General features: G+C 36.3%; 1 protein-coding gene across 4 annotated transcripts in view; it reads left to right on the plus strand.

The window, feature by feature from the left end:
* LOC111926851 (guanine nucleotide-binding protein G(I)/G(S)/G(O) subunit gamma-4) overlaps positions 1-19,876 on the plus strand; it is a 94,583-nt gene that overhangs the window by 53,830 nt on the left and 20,877 nt on the right. For 3 of the 4 annotated variants that reach the window (XM_086877767.1, XM_023923592.2, XM_023923593.2), the window contains exons 31-50: positions 489-695; positions 2,004-2,180; positions 2,655-2,731; positions 3,686-3,874; positions 4,615-4,760; positions 4,849-4,945; positions 5,602-5,663; positions 6,022-6,077; positions 7,081-7,233; positions 7,570-7,814; positions 8,510-8,576; positions 9,479-9,635; positions 10,030-10,170; positions 10,573-10,790; positions 12,113-12,343; positions 13,003-13,192; positions 14,053-14,189; positions 14,933-15,031; positions 18,503-18,642; positions 19,092-19,189. In XM_086877767.1, coding sequence (XP_086733893.1) covers positions 489-695; positions 2,004-2,180; positions 2,655-2,731; positions 3,686-3,874; positions 4,615-4,760; positions 4,849-4,945; positions 5,602-5,663; positions 6,022-6,077; positions 7,081-7,233; positions 7,570-7,814; positions 8,510-8,576; positions 9,479-9,635; positions 10,030-10,170; positions 10,573-10,790; positions 12,113-12,343; positions 13,003-13,192; positions 14,053-14,189; positions 14,933-15,031; positions 18,503-18,642; positions 19,092-19,189 — 2,887 coding nt within the window. The remainder of the gene's footprint in view (positions 1-488; positions 696-2,003; positions 2,181-2,654; positions 2,732-3,685; positions 3,875-4,614; positions 4,761-4,848; positions 4,946-5,601; positions 5,664-6,021; positions 6,078-7,080; positions 7,234-7,569; positions 7,815-8,509; positions 8,577-9,478; positions 9,636-10,029; positions 10,171-10,572; positions 10,791-12,112; positions 12,344-13,002; positions 13,193-14,052; positions 14,190-14,932; positions 15,032-18,502; positions 18,643-19,091; positions 19,190-19,876) is intronic. The other variant, XM_086877768.1, reaches the window with a different exon arrangement.

Genomic DNA, 19,876 nt, shown 5'->3' on the forward strand with positions numbered 1-19,876 from the left:
AAGTGCTATCCTACTCTTCCTTAGGTCATCTTGGTAAAAGTAGTTCTACCTACTTTCTAGCTCAGAAAAACCATATTTGATAGGTGTATTATCTTTCCATTGTGCCATACCTGCAGTACTTTTCAAAGGTGGCAAGTTTTTTCTGGTGAACACACCTCCTTTCAATGCTTGGTTTCTTATCTTTTGAGGTAATCCTTCAGAAACTGGTGATTAATGTAAAAGGGTTGTTGATTAAAATGAGCAATAAAGAAATCTCTCTGGTTTTTAAATCCTCTACATCACAATTTTCACTTTCTGGATTGTTTTAGTAGAATGTCTTTTAACCCATAATAATAATAATGGCTGTACTAAACCAAAACAATTACTTTGGTAGATAAAACTTCATCTTGCATTTTGATCATATTAACCATGTTTATTTTGTAATGTGAAAAACTTGATAGAAGGAAGTCCTAACCCTGCAATATTAAAAAGTTGTCTCCATTACTTAGGGCACCAGCAGAATGAGCACTCCTAAACAGCAGTGGAACAGAATCCTTGTGTTATGTAAGGACACATTCCGTACACAGCTTGGGAGGCTTCTTGTGCATAGCTTGTCTCCTGTAAGGCCTCTGCAGGAGAGGAAGCAGGCTTTGGAAATGGTACAAGAAGTAAACCAGCAAGAGATTCTGCGTGACTGTCTAAGCCCAACTTTGCAAGTAAGCTCAAGAGGTTTTGAGATAAGTTTTTAAAACCTGTTTTCAATTTTTTGTCTACATTTTGCAATTATTTAGAACTGTATGTGGGTAGTTGTTCACTGCTATTTTAGTATGACAATTGTCAAACAAAACACCTGTGTGTACCTCTGCAATTGCTATACTATCCTGAGGACAGATAGCATTAAGTCTGGGTATGTTGATGCCATTCTGCATCAAACATATCCTCTGTCAGTGCAGAGAGAAAAGGTGATACTAGTCTTAGCATGAAGGATTTTACTGAGGAAGCTGGGAATTAAAGTACTCTAATAAAGCAAATCAAGGAAGGAATTATCCTTGTTATGGAGCTTTTAACTGTAGATATCCTGAAGCTTGTAAGAATTGATTGCAACTAGATTTTAAGAAGAAGCAGTCAATCATAAGCCAAAGCAGTACACTCTCTTTTCTTACTTAACCTTTGTTAGTTCTTAAAGTGGGATTGTGTATTCCATGTTCTTACGCTAAAAAGTTGAATGTGTTCTCCCTGATTTTCTGAGTTTGTCAGAAGAAAGCTTCTAATTGTATTATGTTGGTGCAAGCTTAAGAGCAATCATGTCTTAGAGTCACAGGGAGAAATTAGATAGAAATGTTGCCGTTTGAGATCTTCAGGAATTGCAAGAATGAAATTAAAGACGTGCCACGGTTTGAGTTGCTGTATACTAAGGAGAGAAAGTATTTATTGGATTTGTTTATATATATATATATATAAAATATATATATAATATAGAAATATATAGTATATATTTCTGATCACGTATATGTTATTAAAATAAATGAGTTTTATCAGGTAGAAAAGAGCTGATACACTAGCAGTGACTTCTGTGTGGGAGTGTCATGTTGAGTGTATTTATGGCTTATGTCTGCTTAACTTCATTATCTGTCAGCCCTAATTTCATTCATCAAATGAGGTGTAGTATTCTTGGCAGGCAAAATTAGAAGTCTCTGGCACATATTTCCTGAAGTATAAATAAGGCCTCAGGAGATGAGTACTGGGGTACTCCATTTTCTTGCAAGCTGTTTGACAAGTCACAAGATGCTGGGGCAAAGTTTATCATGTGAGGATAAAATTCAGCATGTTTTTCTAATTTTATAAAAGTTTACGTTTAACCATTAAAGCTGTCTTTTTCTTTTAATTAGAGAACAATTAGAAGAAATCTGCACAGTCTGACTAGAAAAGGGTATAAAAGTGGAGAGGGAAATATTGCTCAGTGTTGTGGAAATGAGCGTGACCATACATTTGTATTCTCCTTTTTCTTTCTTTTCATCTTCTAGCATGGGCCTAAATTAGTGCTCTATTTGTATGAGTTAATGCACAGTCACAGTGATGGAATGACCAAAGAACAGCAAAGAGCAGCAGGAGACCTAATGAATACACTGAGGAGTTGTGGCTATAAATGCATTCCCCTGAGCCCACGACCAAAACCAGATTTAATAAAAGCTTTGAAAGAGGTTTGTGAATAAAAACTTTGCTTTAAAAACTGGGTGTATTTGAGACAATTGTCTTACATGGGGTCAGGGTTTAACTGCAGATTGTGGTGTTCTTTGGTGCGTGGCTTATGCTTTAGGGAATTCTCTTTGGGTTCTCAATATTTCTGTCACATACGCTCAGCTCTTCACAGCAAGCTCACAAGCTTCTCACTTAAACATATTTAATCCAGAGGAAGATGGGAGTTCATAATAAACTACTAGTATCTCTTATTTTCAAGAAAATAATTTTCAATTTCTTGCAAAGAAAATAATTACATATAAATATAATAAAAACGGCAGTAACTGAAATGAAGCCTTGCTGATTTTAAATGCTGTGAAGATCTCAGTTTAACAATTTTGTCCCTCTTCCATTTTAAAACTGGTATATCCTTTAGCCTCCCCTTCCTTATTTTCATCTGTCTGGAAAAGAAAGTAATGTGTAAAACTTCCATTCAGGATCAGAAGAAATATGAGATGGAAGAAGGTGTAAACAAAGCTGCTTGGGAGAAGACAATGGCTAATAATCGGCAGAAGTAAGTGCCTTAGAGGGGCTGCGAGAACTTAAAGAAATGTTCCCTGTTCAGCACTTCCCATTGCAAAGTTGCCTGTGTGGTTATTATGGATGGGTTTTTTTACAAATTAACACCATCACTAGTTTTCAGGATTTTGAGTATACTGTTATATTATAGGCATATGCATTTTGGTAGGTTGCATAATAAATGGCATTGTGTGAACCTCAATAGTGAAATGCTTTTTGCATGTTTGGCATTTTCACCCTTAATTTTATGACTATTGCATCTGTCCAATCACCTCTCCTGTTGCTGTGGTCTGTGCAATTAAATGTTCCTGCAACTAACCCTGATTTTCAAGAAATGAAATACTGTATTCAATATACCATGTGAGTATTTTTGTGAGCTATGTAGACTACTGCTCCGTGGTGTAATGTAATTGTAAATTTTAGTACATTGTAGTAGTTTGAGTTTAGTACATTGTGGTAGTTTGAGTTTTCCATTAATTTAAATTTCAGGCTTTGCCATAAAAATCAGATTTGAGATGCACACACAATGTGCTTTTAAGTAGGCAAGTGCTGTAGCTGTAAAGGGCAGATTAGTCAAGTCCATGGCAGACAAGTGTTAAGACTTTCTTATGTTGAATGACTTAGGAGATTTAATCAGTAGTAAATTAGTGTCCATACTCCAGGTTTTTATTGTAACGAGTATACATGAATTAGTCAAGCATGTTAATGCATAGCCATTGATCTTCTGACTGGCTTGTCTTGTCTTTGGCTAAAAGTAATGGGTTTTTTGATGACTAAGAAGCAGAAGGTACTCATGAATCTCATTACGTAGGCTAAGTTGCTCCACTTCTGCTGTAACTGGAACTCTACATATCTACTGCCAAACTGATTGTATTTTATGAGGCGTTTTGGTGTCTTTCCCTTTTCAGTGTGTTTATTTGGCATTTTAAAACACAGCTCCTCTCCTCAGTCTCTTTCAGCGTCTAGATACAAAATCTAAAGACATTTCTAAAATAGCTGGAGACATCACACAAGCTGTGTCACTGTCACAAGGAATGGAGAGGAAGAAAGTAATCCAGCATATCAGGGGGATGTATAAGGCAGAGCTAAGTGCCAGCAGACATTGGCAGGAACTTGTTCAGCAGCTTACCCATGATCGGTGAGTTTTCTCATCTCAGTGAAAAAGTGAGAGAGACTTGATGCCTGACATGTGCTTCTTGTTCTAATTAGAGGAATATGAAATGGAGATATTAAAATAAGAATTCCTCTTGCTAACCATCTGATAGTTACACTTGTGAAAGACTTGATTAGATTTTTTTTTTTTTTTACCCTATCTTTTAGGGTCAGTTGCCAAGTAGTATCTCCATCCCATTTAGACATTTTTTTTTCATCATAAACATTTTGCTGTGCTTAAAACAATGAAGGGTGTCCTAAAGTTTTCATATTTTGTACAACATAGATGGAGTAAAAAAAGTATTTTTGGGGTAATGTTACTCACATTAGCATCTATATACTCTATTCACTAAATAGCGTAGAACAGAGGATGTTAATGTTGATAAGAAATCAATCTATGGTATTTTCACCACTGCAGAACTAGTATTATGTCATGTTTGCAGCAGCAGAGTTTTCAAAATAGTGTTGGATGCATTGTATTGCTGTTTTCATTAGACTGAGTAACTTCAAGAACAGTCTTAGAGTAGCAGCTTGTGAAAAGTCATTTGGTGGAATAGCTCATGAAAATAAACTACTAAGAATTCAGTCTTTTAATATTTTTAAAGAAAAAATTCCCCAGTGTACTTCAGTGCAACTTCTGTTTTTCTACTAGTTAAAGAAGAGCTGAATTAATAAGCATATATACTGCCTCAGCTGCCATACTCCTAACATATATTTTTTTATCAGAGCACTCTGGTATGACCCAGTCTATTACCCAACTTCTTGGCAACTGGATCCAACAGAGGGCCCAAACAGAGAGAGGCGCCGCTTGCAGAGGTGCTACCTAACTATTCCAAACAAATACCTTCTCCCAGACAGACAAAAACAGGAAGGTAATTAAAACATCTTCAATGCTGAATGTAGCATAATGTCTGGATTGTAATGACTGTTACTACCTTACTATTTGTGATGTCTTTATAGGTGTGATAAAAACTCCATTGTCTTATTTATTTGAGGACAAAACACATTCTTCTCACTCCTCTACTGTAAAGGACAAAGCTGCAAGTGAACATATAAGGTAAATGTTGGATAACACTTACTTCCCTTTCCTGTATTTTCCTAATCAAATTAAACAGTTGTCTAAAAACAATTTTTTTGTCTTAAAAACATTTTTTAAAAAATCAAGTGGGAAATGAGACTGATGTCAAAAATAGTAGGCATTTTGCTTTACTCAAAAGTAAAAGACTAGAGCTACCAAATACCATCTGGTGTGCTGTGGATAGGACTTGTGGGATAACCTGGTGAGATCTCTTATTTTCACTTACTAGCACTGTCTGTCCTAGATATCTAAGATCTGGTAGGTCTTTCCATCAGAGTTCAAAAGCAAATTGTCTTTCAGTCCTCTGCTTTTATCACTGCATTACTCAACTCTGCAGTTGTGTAAATTTGCCACCTGTTACAGGCACTAATACAGCCTAAAACAACTGCAGAGAACATGGAAAGAAATAAGTGCAAATACACTCATAAGCACATCTAAAAAGTTGAGGTTCTATTTTCTTTTCCTCTTTGGGATATGAACCATTAGTTGTGTTGTTGGACAGTTTTTCTTCAGTTGTAACCTTGGAGGCTGTTTGCTTTAGGTCGGTTTTAGGTCTCCTGAAAGGTACATAAATCCATAAAGACAGGACAGGCATTTCCCTAATCCATAAGCATTTCCACTTTGGAATATTTCAGAGTTAATCGAAGATGTATAAGTGTAGCACCTTCTAGAGAGACTGCTGGTGAACTATTGCTAGGTAAGTAGAATTTTCAGTCTTTATAAATATATTTTTGGTGTTAGAGTCTGCTGTATATATAAACCTGGCTGATTTTTTAGAAGTAATTGAGTTGTTGCCTGACTGTGGATTACGTACTTTGGTATATCAATTTTGCCTTTCTTCTCTACTGTTTTCATGAATGCCGTTTGAACTGCCAGTAAGTTTTAAGATTTGCAGACCACTTGCTAAAAGATGTGGGATGATAAATGTATTTCTGTCAAGTACTGTCTTGCCCCAGGTACTATTCTTAGCATTATTAACTCCTGAATACTATTTATAAAACCCAAAGATGCATTGTGCAATATCATGTACCTTTTCATAACTATTTTTGCTGTAGGAAAATGTGGCATGTATTTTGTTGAAGATAATGCTTCAGACACAATTGAAAATTCGGTAAGTGTTAGAACATATTGTCCAACTTTAATTTTACCAAACTATGGCTGTGAGTAGCTTGCTGCTTCAACAGATTCAGTGGCAGTAGTACTAGAGATCTCTGGATAAAGCTAGCCAAACTGATTAGTTTGGTTTGTGTTGCTTCTGTTGACCCTGGCTATGGAATTTGTGGTGATAGAAGAAAATAAAGATGTGGGCCTGATGCTGGGAGGGGATGAGGAACAGGTGATGTGAGAGGCTTCTGCACCTTGCAGTCCATTGCTTTGAGTTTATCAGCAAAGCGCGCAGAGTTTGCTTTGGTCTGCACCTGAGAACATGCCTCAGTGGAAGCTGGGGCACTGTGAAGTGCAGAAAGTCACAGGTGTATGAATTGTGCTCCACAGCATCTCATTCTTGAATTTTTACATTATATATGATGTTCTAGCTCCTTCCTTTTCTTGTACAAGAGGATTGTTTCATGAAAGAAAAGGGAGCTGACCTAATCCTTCTGATGTACAAAGACTCAGATATGTAAATTGTTCATACATCCAACAAACATGTAAAAATAATCAAGATACAGATTGTACTACTGAAAGCTTTAAACTGCTTTTATAGAGCTCTTCCTTGCATGTACTGAACAGGCAGTTCCTGTGGTTTAAGATGCTAGCAGCTGCTGTGTCCTTCACAGAGCTGTCAGAGCTGGGATTCACAACAAAGCTTTGCTTGCTCTGACTGGCTGTCCAATATTTTTAGCTTAAGAGCCATGGAAAAGGTGGCATTGCTTGCTAGTGCTGGGTAAGGAACTGGAGCAGCTGAGGAGCATGTGTCATGTTCTACCCACTGCCTTGAGGAGAGTGGAGGATGGGGAAAGCAGCTAAAGAAATTCACATCATATTAAAACATTGCATTAAAATTAAGTTTTGCCTTATGATATGCTGTATTGTTATAAACTGGTTGCATTGAAGGGTTTCTTGTTTGGAAAATCCACTATTTAAAACAACTTTCCAAATTGCAAATTCTACAGAGTTTTCATGGAGAAACAGAACCAGCATCGTTTTCTTGGACCTATGAGGAAATCAAGGAAGTTCATAAGCGCTGGTGGCAGTTAAGAGACAATGCTGTGGAAATCTTTCTAACCAATGGCAGAACTTTGCTCTTGGCTTTCGATAATACAAAGGTACTGTGGCAGCAATGCAGAGTAATACACCATAAATCATTTTGCTATGTCTTTATAATGTGTATATTCAGGCATTAGGTTTTTAAGGAGACCTGTTGCATGGACTAATTAAATTTTGCCTAATACCTTTGAAAGAACTTGGCTCAGCTGGGCTTCTGGATAATCATAGGCATGTTGTAAAACACATATCCGATATCTTAAGACATTAAAAAATCTTAATGATACTAGACGTTCTATTACAGCAGATATCTGGAAATACACAAAATGAGAGAAACTTACTCTTGGTAATTTTAAACTTTTAAATTGTATGACTAAATCTATGGTGTTTTCTTCTAGGTCCGTGATGATGTGTACCACAACATCTTGACTAACAATTTGCCTAACCTTTTGGAATATGGAAACATTACTGCTTTGACCCACCTGTGGTGCACAGGACAGATTACTAACTTTGAATATCTGACTCATTTAAACAAACATGCAGGTCGTTCCTTCAATGATCTCATGCAATATCCAGTATTTCCTTTTATACTTTCTGACTACACCAATGAAACGCTGGACCTAAATGATCCCTCAGTATATAGGTAATATGAAATGCTTTAAACTTTTTTTTTTTCCATATACTTGAACTGATCATCCTATATAGCTTTTTAGCTTTATTGTACTAAACTGCACACACACACACAAATGGAGCTATACAGGGACAAGCCTCATCTCAAATTGGGCTTTTACAGTAAGTGGCTGCTTTGCCTGGGATATTGGAATAAAACAGATGTGTAGATTCAAATGCAATGTGTTGGACTTTACACTGTCTTAATGGGCTATGGATAATTCACAGAATTACATAGAAGCTGTATGTTTAAATTCATATGATTACAGACTTCCAGGCCAATTAGAAACAATTAAATAGAAAAGGAAATAATATCATAAATTACTTGGTCAGTTACAAGATAAGTCTTCACTTGAATGGATTTGAGTGAATTGTCCCACCCTGATAAATTTCTGTTATGCTGATTTAACATTTGTGTGTACTAAGTCTTTGCCTTTATAGGATGCCTCTGATTTGACTGAGGAGCTTGGCATTTGCTTGCCTGTTACTGTGCTGTAGAACTGAGTTTGCCTTTAGCACTAACAGAAAGTTGTTTTTTTTATTTTCTGAATTTTTTTGAAAAGTCTTAAGTTTTCCTTGTCCTTTTCATTATATTAAATGTGTTATTCTTAATGATGTGAATCAATTTGTAATAAAAATTACAGCATATCAGTACTGCTTTTGTTGCAGAAATCTGGTCAAACCAATAGCTGTGCAGTCTAAAGAAAAAGAGGATCGTTATGTGGATACTTACAAGGTAATTTGGATAATTTTTTCTTCTTGCCTTTGTCCCAAGTATAAATGACATAGTGGCTTTAGTTTTTATAACGTATTTTTACTGGCGAAGAAGAAACTACAAATACAGTATTTCATGGCTACAGTACTCTTATTTCCAGTATATTTTCCAGGAAACATTTCCTAGGAATTGTTTTATAACATGTTTGGAACTTGTGTTTCTTCCTATACCTGAAATCACAAATCAGTTTAGCCCATCCATGTGGTACTGTTGAAGAATTTAAATGGGTCCCACCTTATATGGGAATGTGCATACATTTAAAATCATAAGATCCCCTAAAGATCAGGAAGACCATTTACTGATGTTTAGTTGACATTACTTTGGTGGAATTTGTAACTATTTGTTCTTTTTGATAACAGAAAGTCTGTTTTCTCTCAAGTACTCCATTATTTTTACATGCCCTACTATGATAATAGAACTTTTTAATTTTTTTTCCCCCTTTAAAATGTTTTAAAGGCTATAGGAAATAGCAACATACTGGGGGAATTAAAGCATCTGCAGCTGGACTTTCAAACTTGTCTGTGTCACCATAGTCTACTGTATTATTTGCAAATACTGTTTTTTCCATGATTCTGCTTTGTTAGAAAACAAGATGGGGGAGTGGAGAAAAGTAAGAGTAATAAATCATGGAAAATAGGTCATTTAAATTGGCTAAAGACTTCTATACCTAACTGGATTGTAAAAGTGATTGTGTGTCTTTAGACACTTAAAAGTGTATTTGATTTCAGATCTCTTTTGAATGCATGTTTCTGAAAAGTTTGAGAGTTTATTCCTAAAGAATTTAGGCAAGCTCTTATTTTTGTTGTTGGAATGTATTTAAGGAGGAGATTTTTGATTTTCTTTACTCTCTCCTATTTTTCTAGTATTTAGAAGAAGAGTACCGTAAAGGAGCACGAGAGGATGATCCAATGCCCCCTGTGCAACCATATCACTATGGATCTCATTATTCTAACAGTGGAACTGTACTTCATTTCCTAGTTAGGCTGCCACCTTTTACTAAAATGTTTTTAGCTTATCAAGGTAAGGTTGCATTTGCTTGTCCTTGCCTTTTACATCTGGGCCTTTGTCCAATAACCCAGGAATGCTGTATGTTACCCTATTTAGCATAGGTTTTCCAATTCCAGATAGCTGAGCCTGGTTAAATTAAATCTGGTATGCTTTAACAGTAGATCCATTCTTGAAATTATCAAGCTAGACCATAAAGCTGGTCATCTGATATTTATACTTCAGTTTCTGGAGCATAAAAAGCTGACCTCTGTTTGACTTGCAGTTCATGTGTAACACATAGCAATTGAGATAAGAGAATTCTAAATGTTCTCAGCTAACTAGAGAGCAGTTAACTACATGAAGTTGCAGATGTGCAACTGTTAGTGTCCATCATCAATGTAACAATTGAGTTTGGATTTCTTTACAGATCAAAGTTTTGACATCCCAGACAGAACTTTTCACTCTACCAATACAACCTGGCGCCTCTCTTCGTATGAATCAATGACTGACGTAAAGGAGCTTATACCAGAATTTTTCTACCTTCCCGACTTTCTAGTTAACAGAGAAGGTATACTAAGAGGACAACAGAGCTACATACCCAAAAGAGTTGTATGATTGAGCTTATGGGTTGAAACTGAGAACATTTATATCCCTTGGCTGAATATGCTAAGTAGTAGATGTATGGGAGAAATCTGGCACGAATTTGTGGGATATGGTAAAAAAGCTATTATGTAGGAGTTAAGCTAAGTTTTTCCCTAATTTGTCAGCAGGGCAAAAGAGTTTTCTGTTTTCTCATTTTCCCATTTGAATGAGTATGTACAGCTGAATGTGTTTTGGAGGGACTTGTTAGTGATGCTGCTTTGTTGATTGTTAATCACTGTGCTTAACCGTTGAGTTTTGTAGAACCCTGTAGACATTTTTGGAGTTATTGTCAACTAAAATGTTGGAATATTCACTCCACTGTTTCTAGGTTTTGATTTTGGAGTGCGTCAAAATGGTGACAGAGTTAACCATGTAAATCTTCCACCCTGGGCCCGTAATGATCCTCGTCTGTTCATCTTGATTCATCGTCAGGCTTTGGAGTCTGATCATGTTTCCCAGACAATCTGTCATTGGATTGACTTGGTGTTTGGTTATAAGCAAAAAGGCAAGGCCTCTGTTCAGGCTATTAATGTCTTTCATCCTGCAGTAAGTATTTGTTAAACAGTGTGTTTGTTCATTGTCCTTGGTAACTTAATGGGGGAGAGTTTGAGTTTACTTACTTGGAAAACATCAAGCATGAAACAAGATCCCTGGCTCATGAAGTGTTGACCAATAAGAAAAGGCTTTAACCATTTCAATGTTGAACTATAAGATCCCAGGGGGTATTGTGAGACTTGGTGAATTTTTGTTCCTCTTTCTTGCCTTGAGCTAGCTGTGGGGGGATGATCAGGTCTGGGGTTTAGACCTTGTGGATAGTTGTTTGCAATGCCTTGCAGTAGTCTGTTGTAACTGTATGTATCTGCTTCTGCCTAATTCAAAAGCTTTTCATTTAGGCAGGTGCTGCTGCAGTTTTTGATAGGATTAAAATAGTTCTGTGTGTCCTGAGCTCATGGTGTTTTCCTTCATACACATCCTGTGTTCTGTCCCTCTAATGAGTACTTTTCTCTACAGTAAATTTGATTTCAAATAAGTCTTCATTTAATGTAAAGAATTCCAGAGTTTTACAGCTTAATTGCCATATGGATATCTTGAATTGTGTTCTTTAGCTTCAATCCTTAGCATCACAAGGTTTGCTCAGCAGGAAGTCCTGGTTTTAAGTGCATTCAAATGTTTCATATTTTTTAGTGTTTGTTTTATGGCTAGGAAAGCTAATAAAATGGCAGTGATGACTTCTTCAAGTAGCCATCCAAATATTTCCCTTTCTTTTATTCTTTTTGTGCTGAAGTACTGATTTAGTAACTTGAGCTTCAAATATTAAGTTTGCATGCTAATCATTTTTTAAAGTGAAAAGTCAAGGCCTTTGGTGTGACTGAGGAAAAGTGTGTGGTGCACAATTGAAGAAGCATGAAAAAGGCAAATAGAAGGAAATAATTTCCACTCTATTGAAGTATGAGGTTTCTTTCTTCTTCCCTACCCCAAAAGAGAGTTTTAATATGCTCGTTAAAAAGAGGTAAAGAAAATAAACTTTTCCAATTCTTTTATCATCAGCAACCCTTCCAGTTTTGCATAGATTGGTAAAAGTCTCAAAGAAAACCTCTTGGACAGAAATTAGTCATAGCACATGTGTAGGAACAGTTCCCATGATAATCCTTAAAGTGGTAGTTTATTCCAGTAAAGAGGAGGTGACGAGGTTACTGCTCTCTGTGGCTCTTTAGTCAGCACAGTCCTTGTGGGATGGCTTCTGATCCACACCTTAAGCAAACAACTTAATAGTCTGCCTCTGGGTTTGTGTGTGTGTTGCAAAATCTTTCCCAAAGAAAAACCTGACAATCTTATTCTTGTCCCTTCCCTTTCTTTTTTGCCTCTAGACCTATTTTGGGATGGATGTTTCTGCTGTTGAAGATCCTGTTCAGAGAAGAGCCCTTGAAACAATGATAAAAACATACGGGCAAACACCTCGCCAGCTGTTTCATACAGCACATGTTAGTAGACCTGGATCCAGGCTTATCATGGAAGGAGAACTTCCTGCTGCCATGGGATTGCTAGTGCAGTTTGCTTTCAGAGAAACCAGAGAACACACTAAAGAAATAATTTATCCAGTATGTAATTTTCAATTACAAGATGGTTTAATTAATATCTGTGTGCTGCACTTGTTGTACCCTGCACCTTTGGTTTAGAATTGTCTTCCTAAAAGTGCTGTAAAAGTGCTTCCTATATTGTACTGTGAAGAAAATACACAAAATTAGTAAGTGATGGTGAAAATTGCTTTCATGCAATTGTGTTTTTTTTGTGTAACCTAAGATCTGAGTTTACCTTGGCTTTGACAAATAGGTGTTGGACAGCATTTCAGTTAACCAGTTTTATACTTTCAGTGATGAATTGTGGAATCAGTGTGCAGACCTATTGCAGGCAAACACATACTGTGCTTTCTTCCATCCTCGGCTTCTTCACTGCCAGTTGGACTTTCTTCTCTTCAGACACTTGTTTTACCTGAAGTTCAGTCAAAAACTGCATCCTTGGATGTAGAGATCTGTATTTTCCACTAAACTACCTGAACGAGAAGCTTGCTGCCTATACCTTTTAAGAAGGAATAGAACTACCTTAAAATTAACAGTTTAACTGATGGTACTAAAGACTTCAGCTGTCCTTACCATGTGATTGCTTACAGGAAACTGACATTAATCATTCTCCATTACTAATGAAATGATGTTTTTCTGAAAATTCTATGATTTGAACCTTACCTGTGCTTGTTTTTTAGAGTCCATTACCATGGATAAAAGGCTTGAAGTGGGGAGAATATGTTGGCTCCCCAAGTGCTCCAGACCCTGTTGTCTGCTTTAGCCAACCACATGGAGAAAGGTTTGGCTCTCTCCAGGCTTTACCAACTAAAGCTATCTGTGGTTTGTCCAGCAAGTTTTGCCTTTTGATGATATATAGCAAAGAGCAAGGTATGAATCTGTGCTTAATCTGTATATGCACAATATATGTGAAATGAGCCATAAAAAAACTTAAATCTAATGCTACTATTGTTCTTCAGCAAACTTCTCAAGTTTAGTTGCTTTTGCCAAAGATTAAATTGTAACTCCATTAACAGATTCCACATTGTGTGGCATTTTTACTGGAGGATGGATTTTACTCAGAGTTTTCAAAACTCTACAGTAGAGGCATTCTGTAATTGAGTTCATATTTTTCATTGAAGTGACAGAAGCATGAGAATCTAACTTTAGAACTTGCCAGCAGATTGGGTCCAAGAACTGAAGAACAGATGCAAAAACTTAATAAATGCTATTTAGAGGCAGATAATGAGAAAAGTTAACAGCAAAAAAGCAGAGGAGAAGAATCTTCTGCTTTCAGTTAAACTTCTTGGAGGGATTCTTATTGAGAATGTACAAACAAGTTCTACAATCTTTTGTTTTCCTGGTGGCATATACTAGTGCAGACTTTCTAAAAATCAATCACATTGGAGTCAGTAAAAGCAAGTAACACTACTTGAAGTTATAAGCACTCATTTCTCTAGGTGGGAAGTATTGTCTATCTCTTTTTCCTGTTGTCAAAATCATCAAAAGATGCAACTCTTCTTCAAAAAAGTTTTGTCCAGGTCACAAATTGTCTTTGGAGATGATGGAATGTTGATTTGGTCTCTGAAAACTGTTTATAATAATGCTACAGACAATACCTTACTTTGAAACTTTGGGGGGGGTTATATTTTAGCTTGTGATAAAACATGAAACTGAGACTTTTGTTGTTGACTGTTAAAGTGATTGAATCTTGCTATGCACGTGACACAATCCTGTGTGCCTTCCTTCAGGGGTGAGGAGCATGCACAGCACGGACATTCAGTGGTCAGCGATCCTGAGCTGGGGATACGCCGATAACATCTTGCGACTGAAAAGCAAACAAAGTGAACCTCCGGTGAATTTTATACAGAGCTCACAGCTCCATCAGGTAAAACGAAATCAGTCTCTTGCTCTTCAATTTAATATTGGCAGTTGAAGTTGTGGCTTGACTTGGCAGTGGGGTATTTTTTTGGAGATGAGCATCCAATCACAATTCCTTTTAATCTTTTTGATTTCCTTTGGAATGTGTTCCTTATGGCTTCACTGTTGTATCTTGCTCCTTGCTGTTTTCCTGTGCTAGATAAAGGTTCCTTTTGAATTAATTTGATTTTTGTAGCTTTTCCTTCCTATAGAATATTGCTGTGAATTTAAAAAAGTTTAAGTTCTGTCACAAGAAAAATCAGTACAGAAAAACATAGATTAGAAGAAAAATTCCATTACATAGATTAGAAGAAAAATTCCACTACAGTTTAGGATCTATTTGAAAAAAAGATTGTCTGAAAGACAGACAGAGAAAACTGCATAATCTGTCACAATCCAGTGACCGGTAAGATCCTGCCAAAAAGATTTTGGTGGATGCTCTTGAAGTCTGTACTAGTTCATTGCTCTTTAGCTGTCAATTCCAAGCTACATAAAACTCCCTCCTTATTCTGTTTCTGACATAGTAACAAATACAACCTAGAGCAGCTATATTTTAGCTCTTGTATTTCTTTAGTTTAGGTGTTTTACATGGTTTTTCATAGGATAACTAATAAAGAATCAGTTTGACCAAATGCTGCGGCATAATGAAAGCAGCAGTTAGAATAGTTTTTCTGTTCTAATTTTTTCCTGGCTTTGTTTTGTCTTTTCAAGGTAACAAGTTGTGCTTGGGTGCCAGACAGTTGTCAGCTGTTCACAGGTAGTAAATCTGGTGTCATCACAGCATATATGAACAGATTCACCAGCAATACGGTAAGTTACATTGGATAGAACTTAAAGGATTTAGAGCATGCAGTATTACAATATTTTTTTTTTTTAAACAGGAAAAATAAGAGAAAGAGCCATGTTCTGGATAATTGCTAAAAGAATCACATGAGTTTTTAGTATTTATTTTTGAAGGCTCCTCTGACATCTCAGCATGTTTGTTTGCATGTTTTTCTTAAGCTGCTGTTTACATACAGCTAGCCTTTCGTCTGCCCTCATTGCCTGAGTGCACAACATGTAGTGCTCTGACTGTGCTCAGGACAGGGCTTGGAACTGAAGCTCTCTGGCACAGTGAAGCTCCCTGCATTAAGGAGTAACTCCTTCTGTGAAGGAGACAGAGCCTTTCAATGCTTTAACTGAGGCTGTGGGATGCAATTCCCCAAAGTAAACAATAATTCAAGTGCAGAAGGCACTTAAACTACAGAGAGCCAGGATGAATTCTCAGACAGTGTATATATTAACCACCAAACCTCTTCACTTTGTCATATTCTCCGAGGGGAAATGTTGTGCGTAGGGAAGGGAGAAAGTAACTTGGATTACTTAATCTGTTAGTGGAAAATACTGAGAGTAGTAGAAAGTCCCTTGATACTCTTTGCTAATAAATGTGGTATAAATTGAAAAAATAGAAAGCATAAATAGAACTCCAAATTTAAAATCTGGTTCTGAGTTTTGAAGCTTTCATCTGAATCTTCCATGCTTTCTCTAGCAGTAAAACTTCTTAAAACTTCTCCATAGTTTTAATAAAGAGTAGGCAACTTTCCTAACAGCTCGTTTTAGGTGTGTCTACAGTATTATCCATAGCAGCAACTGAACTAAACTGATTTCCTAGTTGTAGCTTGAGACAGGTATTGGCAAACATATTTGGTGTTGTACTCCTTGATGCTCTTGAATCCCTACATTAGCATGAGCTAGAGAGAACCTTGGAATGATCTGCTATGCCTACCCAGTTTTCTGTTTTCAGCAGTGGCAAACAGCAGATGCTTAGGCTAGGAAGAACCTAAACAGTGATTTTTAAAATTTTCCCCTTGGCTTTCTTCCAGTTTCTGGTGATCTGCCACTCATACTTCCAAAGCTCAGCAGCACCTTGAGTATAGAAAATGAAGTAGAGCGTCAAGCCTGCAAGCTTTAGTTGGATTATAAGTTAGGTACCTTAACTGCTCCCCAGAATAGTGAACTTGTAAAACCTGTACTGAGACTTGGATTCCAGTTATTTTTTTTTAAATAGAAATTAAATATACTTGCCTTCTACAAAACTGAAAAGAAACTCTAGTTAAGTGGGGTTATGGTTCTTGAGTTCCTTCTGTTTCCTAGAAAAAAGTGATTTTTGTTCATCTGTGCAGATGATGTTCTTTGGGACCACCTTTGCTGAATTTCACAGCATTGACAGTTTTACATGCCCCAGGCAGAGGGACATTGTGTCAATTTTGTAGCTCCTGTTGTTGAGTCAGTTACCCAAATCAGGGCTGCAGGGAATGCAAATGTGCTTCCTGACATCTCCTCTGTATCCATCTTGTCAGCTGATCAGTGATAAAGTGAGCAGTTGGTAATGCAGTACTTGAAACATGAATATTTTGCCCTGTTTCACATTTGTATAAATGCAGTGCATGGGCATGAAGGAGATATTAATGTTGTTAATTGTGTATGGGCACTCAAAGGCATACTGTCAGAATTAAAAAATGGCTCCATGTTGTGCTTCAGGTGCTCTGTTTATCCTTGCCTTATGATGGTGAAAACCCCATGAAGTACTGCTTTGATACTGTGATCTGTGCTGACAATAAATCACACCTGCATGAGCCCCTCAGCCACAGGTGTCTGGTTGTACACATTATTTCAACCTTCACTTGCTGACTGTTAGAGGTGTCTTGCAAACAGAGAATGCACTTGAAGGACCTGTTTGGGTAATACTGGGAAGTGATCGTTTCAATTCCCTACTTGAGGTGCTGTAGGCAGGAAGAGCTGCTGTATAAAGGTATATATGTATATGTGTGTTTTCCCACATCTAGCTACCATTTTAGGGGTTCTCACCTAAAAATGGGGAAAGTAAGAAGGGCAAAATGTTTTAGGCATGAAAAATACCTATTTCATGACTTATTGAACTTAATATAACATAATACAGTTGGTGTTAGAATTCCAGGTTGTCTCATTGCAATATTGTCACTATAAGAATCAATAAACCACTGCTATTAGTATGGTAGAGAGAAGCTGCTAAAGCTGGGTGCTGCTTTCAGTTCAAGTGTCAAAATGCAGATCAAGAAGAAACACTTCAAAGGAAGTGGGAGGAGCACAGTAAAAAGGTTATCAAAATCAGTTCTTAAAAAAAATACAAGTCTTTTTGGTTGCTGTTACAGAAAATTTTGGTGTAATTTTTTTCTCTTAACTAAGAAAGGGTTAAAGAAGGATTGTTATATGTGAGATGTCACTGAGAATGACACCTGGGTACTTTCATAAATGTCTTACATGGGTGATATGCTCAGTAGAAAGAGCAAACTAGCAGTTCTTACTGTTGTCAGACTGTGCATTGCCTTTTGCTGTATTACATAGATTAGATTGTCCCTTTTTGTGCAAAGATGTAAGTTTTCTACAACCCATGACTTGAGCATATGTATACTTTTATCTTGTCTGTTAGAACTTTCAAGGTTTTTTTGTAGACCTGCTATAGGTAGGCATCCTGTACCAGCATAAAAAATGCAGATAATGTGCTCTGACATGGTTGGGGAAACAAGCAGAAAACTGTTCTCTTCCTTTACAAAGATTATTCTAATCTCTGTACAGCAAGTTGTCTTAAGTAAAGCATTAGCATTCTGATTAAGCAGCTCCTTCAACTTATCCACTTTTCCGGAAGTCTGAATCATTTCAAATTATATAACTTGAATACAGCGTGTTGTTTGGTGTTAAATTTTGCTGCTTTAATTTTTACCTAGCAATTTCCATATTTAAACTTGACTTCCTGCATGTTTTTCCAACTTGGTGTCATTGAAGAACTTGGCACCAAGCTGAGGAATTCCTAGTAATTTGCTGTACAGAGTGACAGCTTCTGAGCAGGGTTTTCCTTTTATGCTTCCAAGTGCTTCCACTAGATGCTAAAATATTGAGAACTGTCATTTCACTGTGGTATAGAAAAAGCAGTCTTGCAGAAAACAAATCAGCCAAGTTCAAGCTGTGTAACTGAGACAGAACTAGATAGTTTTTCATTCCAGTTCATCGGATTGCATCAATATGTTTGCTAAGGCTAAAGCACTGGAAGCAAAAAGTTGAGCATCAATGATAGCTAGGTCTTATCACCTTATAATGTGTTAAACATAATAAAGCATGAATATAGTTGGCAAAATGATGATGTTATTAAAAGCAGCGGGGAACCATTCTTTGGAATCCAAGCCTTAAACTAGGCTTATCCTTTTTAGAAAAAGAGACGTGAATTTTGTATTTCATGAGAGTTTGTCTTATCTTGCTGTTTTTCAGCCTTCAGAGATAGAAATGGAGTCACAAGTCCATCTGTATGGACACACAGCAGAAATAACAAGTTTGTTTGTGTGCAAACCATACAGTATAATGATAAGTGTCAGCAAAGATGGAACCTGCATAATATGGGATTTGAACAGGTACACGTATATATGTAACTCTTCCCCACAGCTTTCTTATAAATACAGGTTTTCCCATTCTTGGGTATCTTTGCATCTTTGAAGATAGTTTAATTTGTTCAGTGTGTATCTTATTGTGAAATCAAATCCTTCCTGGTTTTTCTCATAAAAAAGTGCTAAGATTTTATAAAAATACTAAAATATAAAAATTTATTAGAAATATATAAAATAATATATAAAAAACATAAAATAAATATATATATATAATAAATATAAAATATGTAAAATATAATATATATTAGATATATAAAGATATATAAAATATATAAAATTTATAAAAATATTTAAAAATACTATAACTATTGCAAAATGTTAATTAAAATTAATGTAACTATTTTTAATATTTTCCTCAAAAAACCTTTTCTGCATTTGATCCTGAAATTTAGGCTTGTTCCCTTTGTTTTCTTCAGGCTGTGCTATGTCCAGAGTCTTGCTGGACACAAGAGTCCTGTGACTGCAGTTTCAGCTAGTGAAACCACTGGTGATATTGCAACAGTTTGTGATTCAGGTATATTTGTCAGTCAAGAAAGCTGTTTTGACTTGCAGACCAAATAAATCGTGAGACTTATAACTAAATTAGTTACTGAGTGTGTATGAATCATCTGAGGATGCATTCAGTCATACAGGAACAACATTTTGGGGTTTTTTTGCATAGTAACATAAAAATTTCTCCAGAAGTGATTAGGCAGGTGTTTAAATCTGATGTAGGGATATGAAGACCAACACCTTGGTCTCTTTATTAAAAGATTTGAAATTCCAAAGATTACTGGGAGACTCAAATTTTGTGACATTGGCTGCTATCATTTAAACAGAGATTTGTTGTCAAAGGTACAATTATTCGGGGGAGTACCATGTATTACAGAGCACAAGCAAGGGGTATTAAAGGACAAAAGGGGACATTTTTCTGGCATGTTCAGAAAACTAATATTTAGATTTTTCAAGTCCATTTCTATGGCTTACAAAATAATTTTTGTCCTGCAAAACATTGTATTCTTTAATTTCTAAGGGACATTACATTTCCTTTTAAGACAATGCCTTTCAAGACAAAAGCAGTAATTGGGTTATTAGTTCATTAATAGAATCAAATAACCCCAGATAACCAGATAAGAGAACTATGCTTGCTATTTGTTAAGTATTTTGCTTAAAATGCAAGCTAAGGTATGAGAACCAACTGCTTAGATAGCTAGTATGAATT

This window comes from Cyanistes caeruleus, chromosome 2, assembly GCF_971803275.1.
Source record: "Cyanistes caeruleus chromosome 2, bCyaCae1.hap1.1, whole genome shotgun sequence".
NCBI classification, from domain to species: Eukaryota; Metazoa; Chordata; class Aves; order Passeriformes; family Paridae; genus Cyanistes; species Cyanistes caeruleus.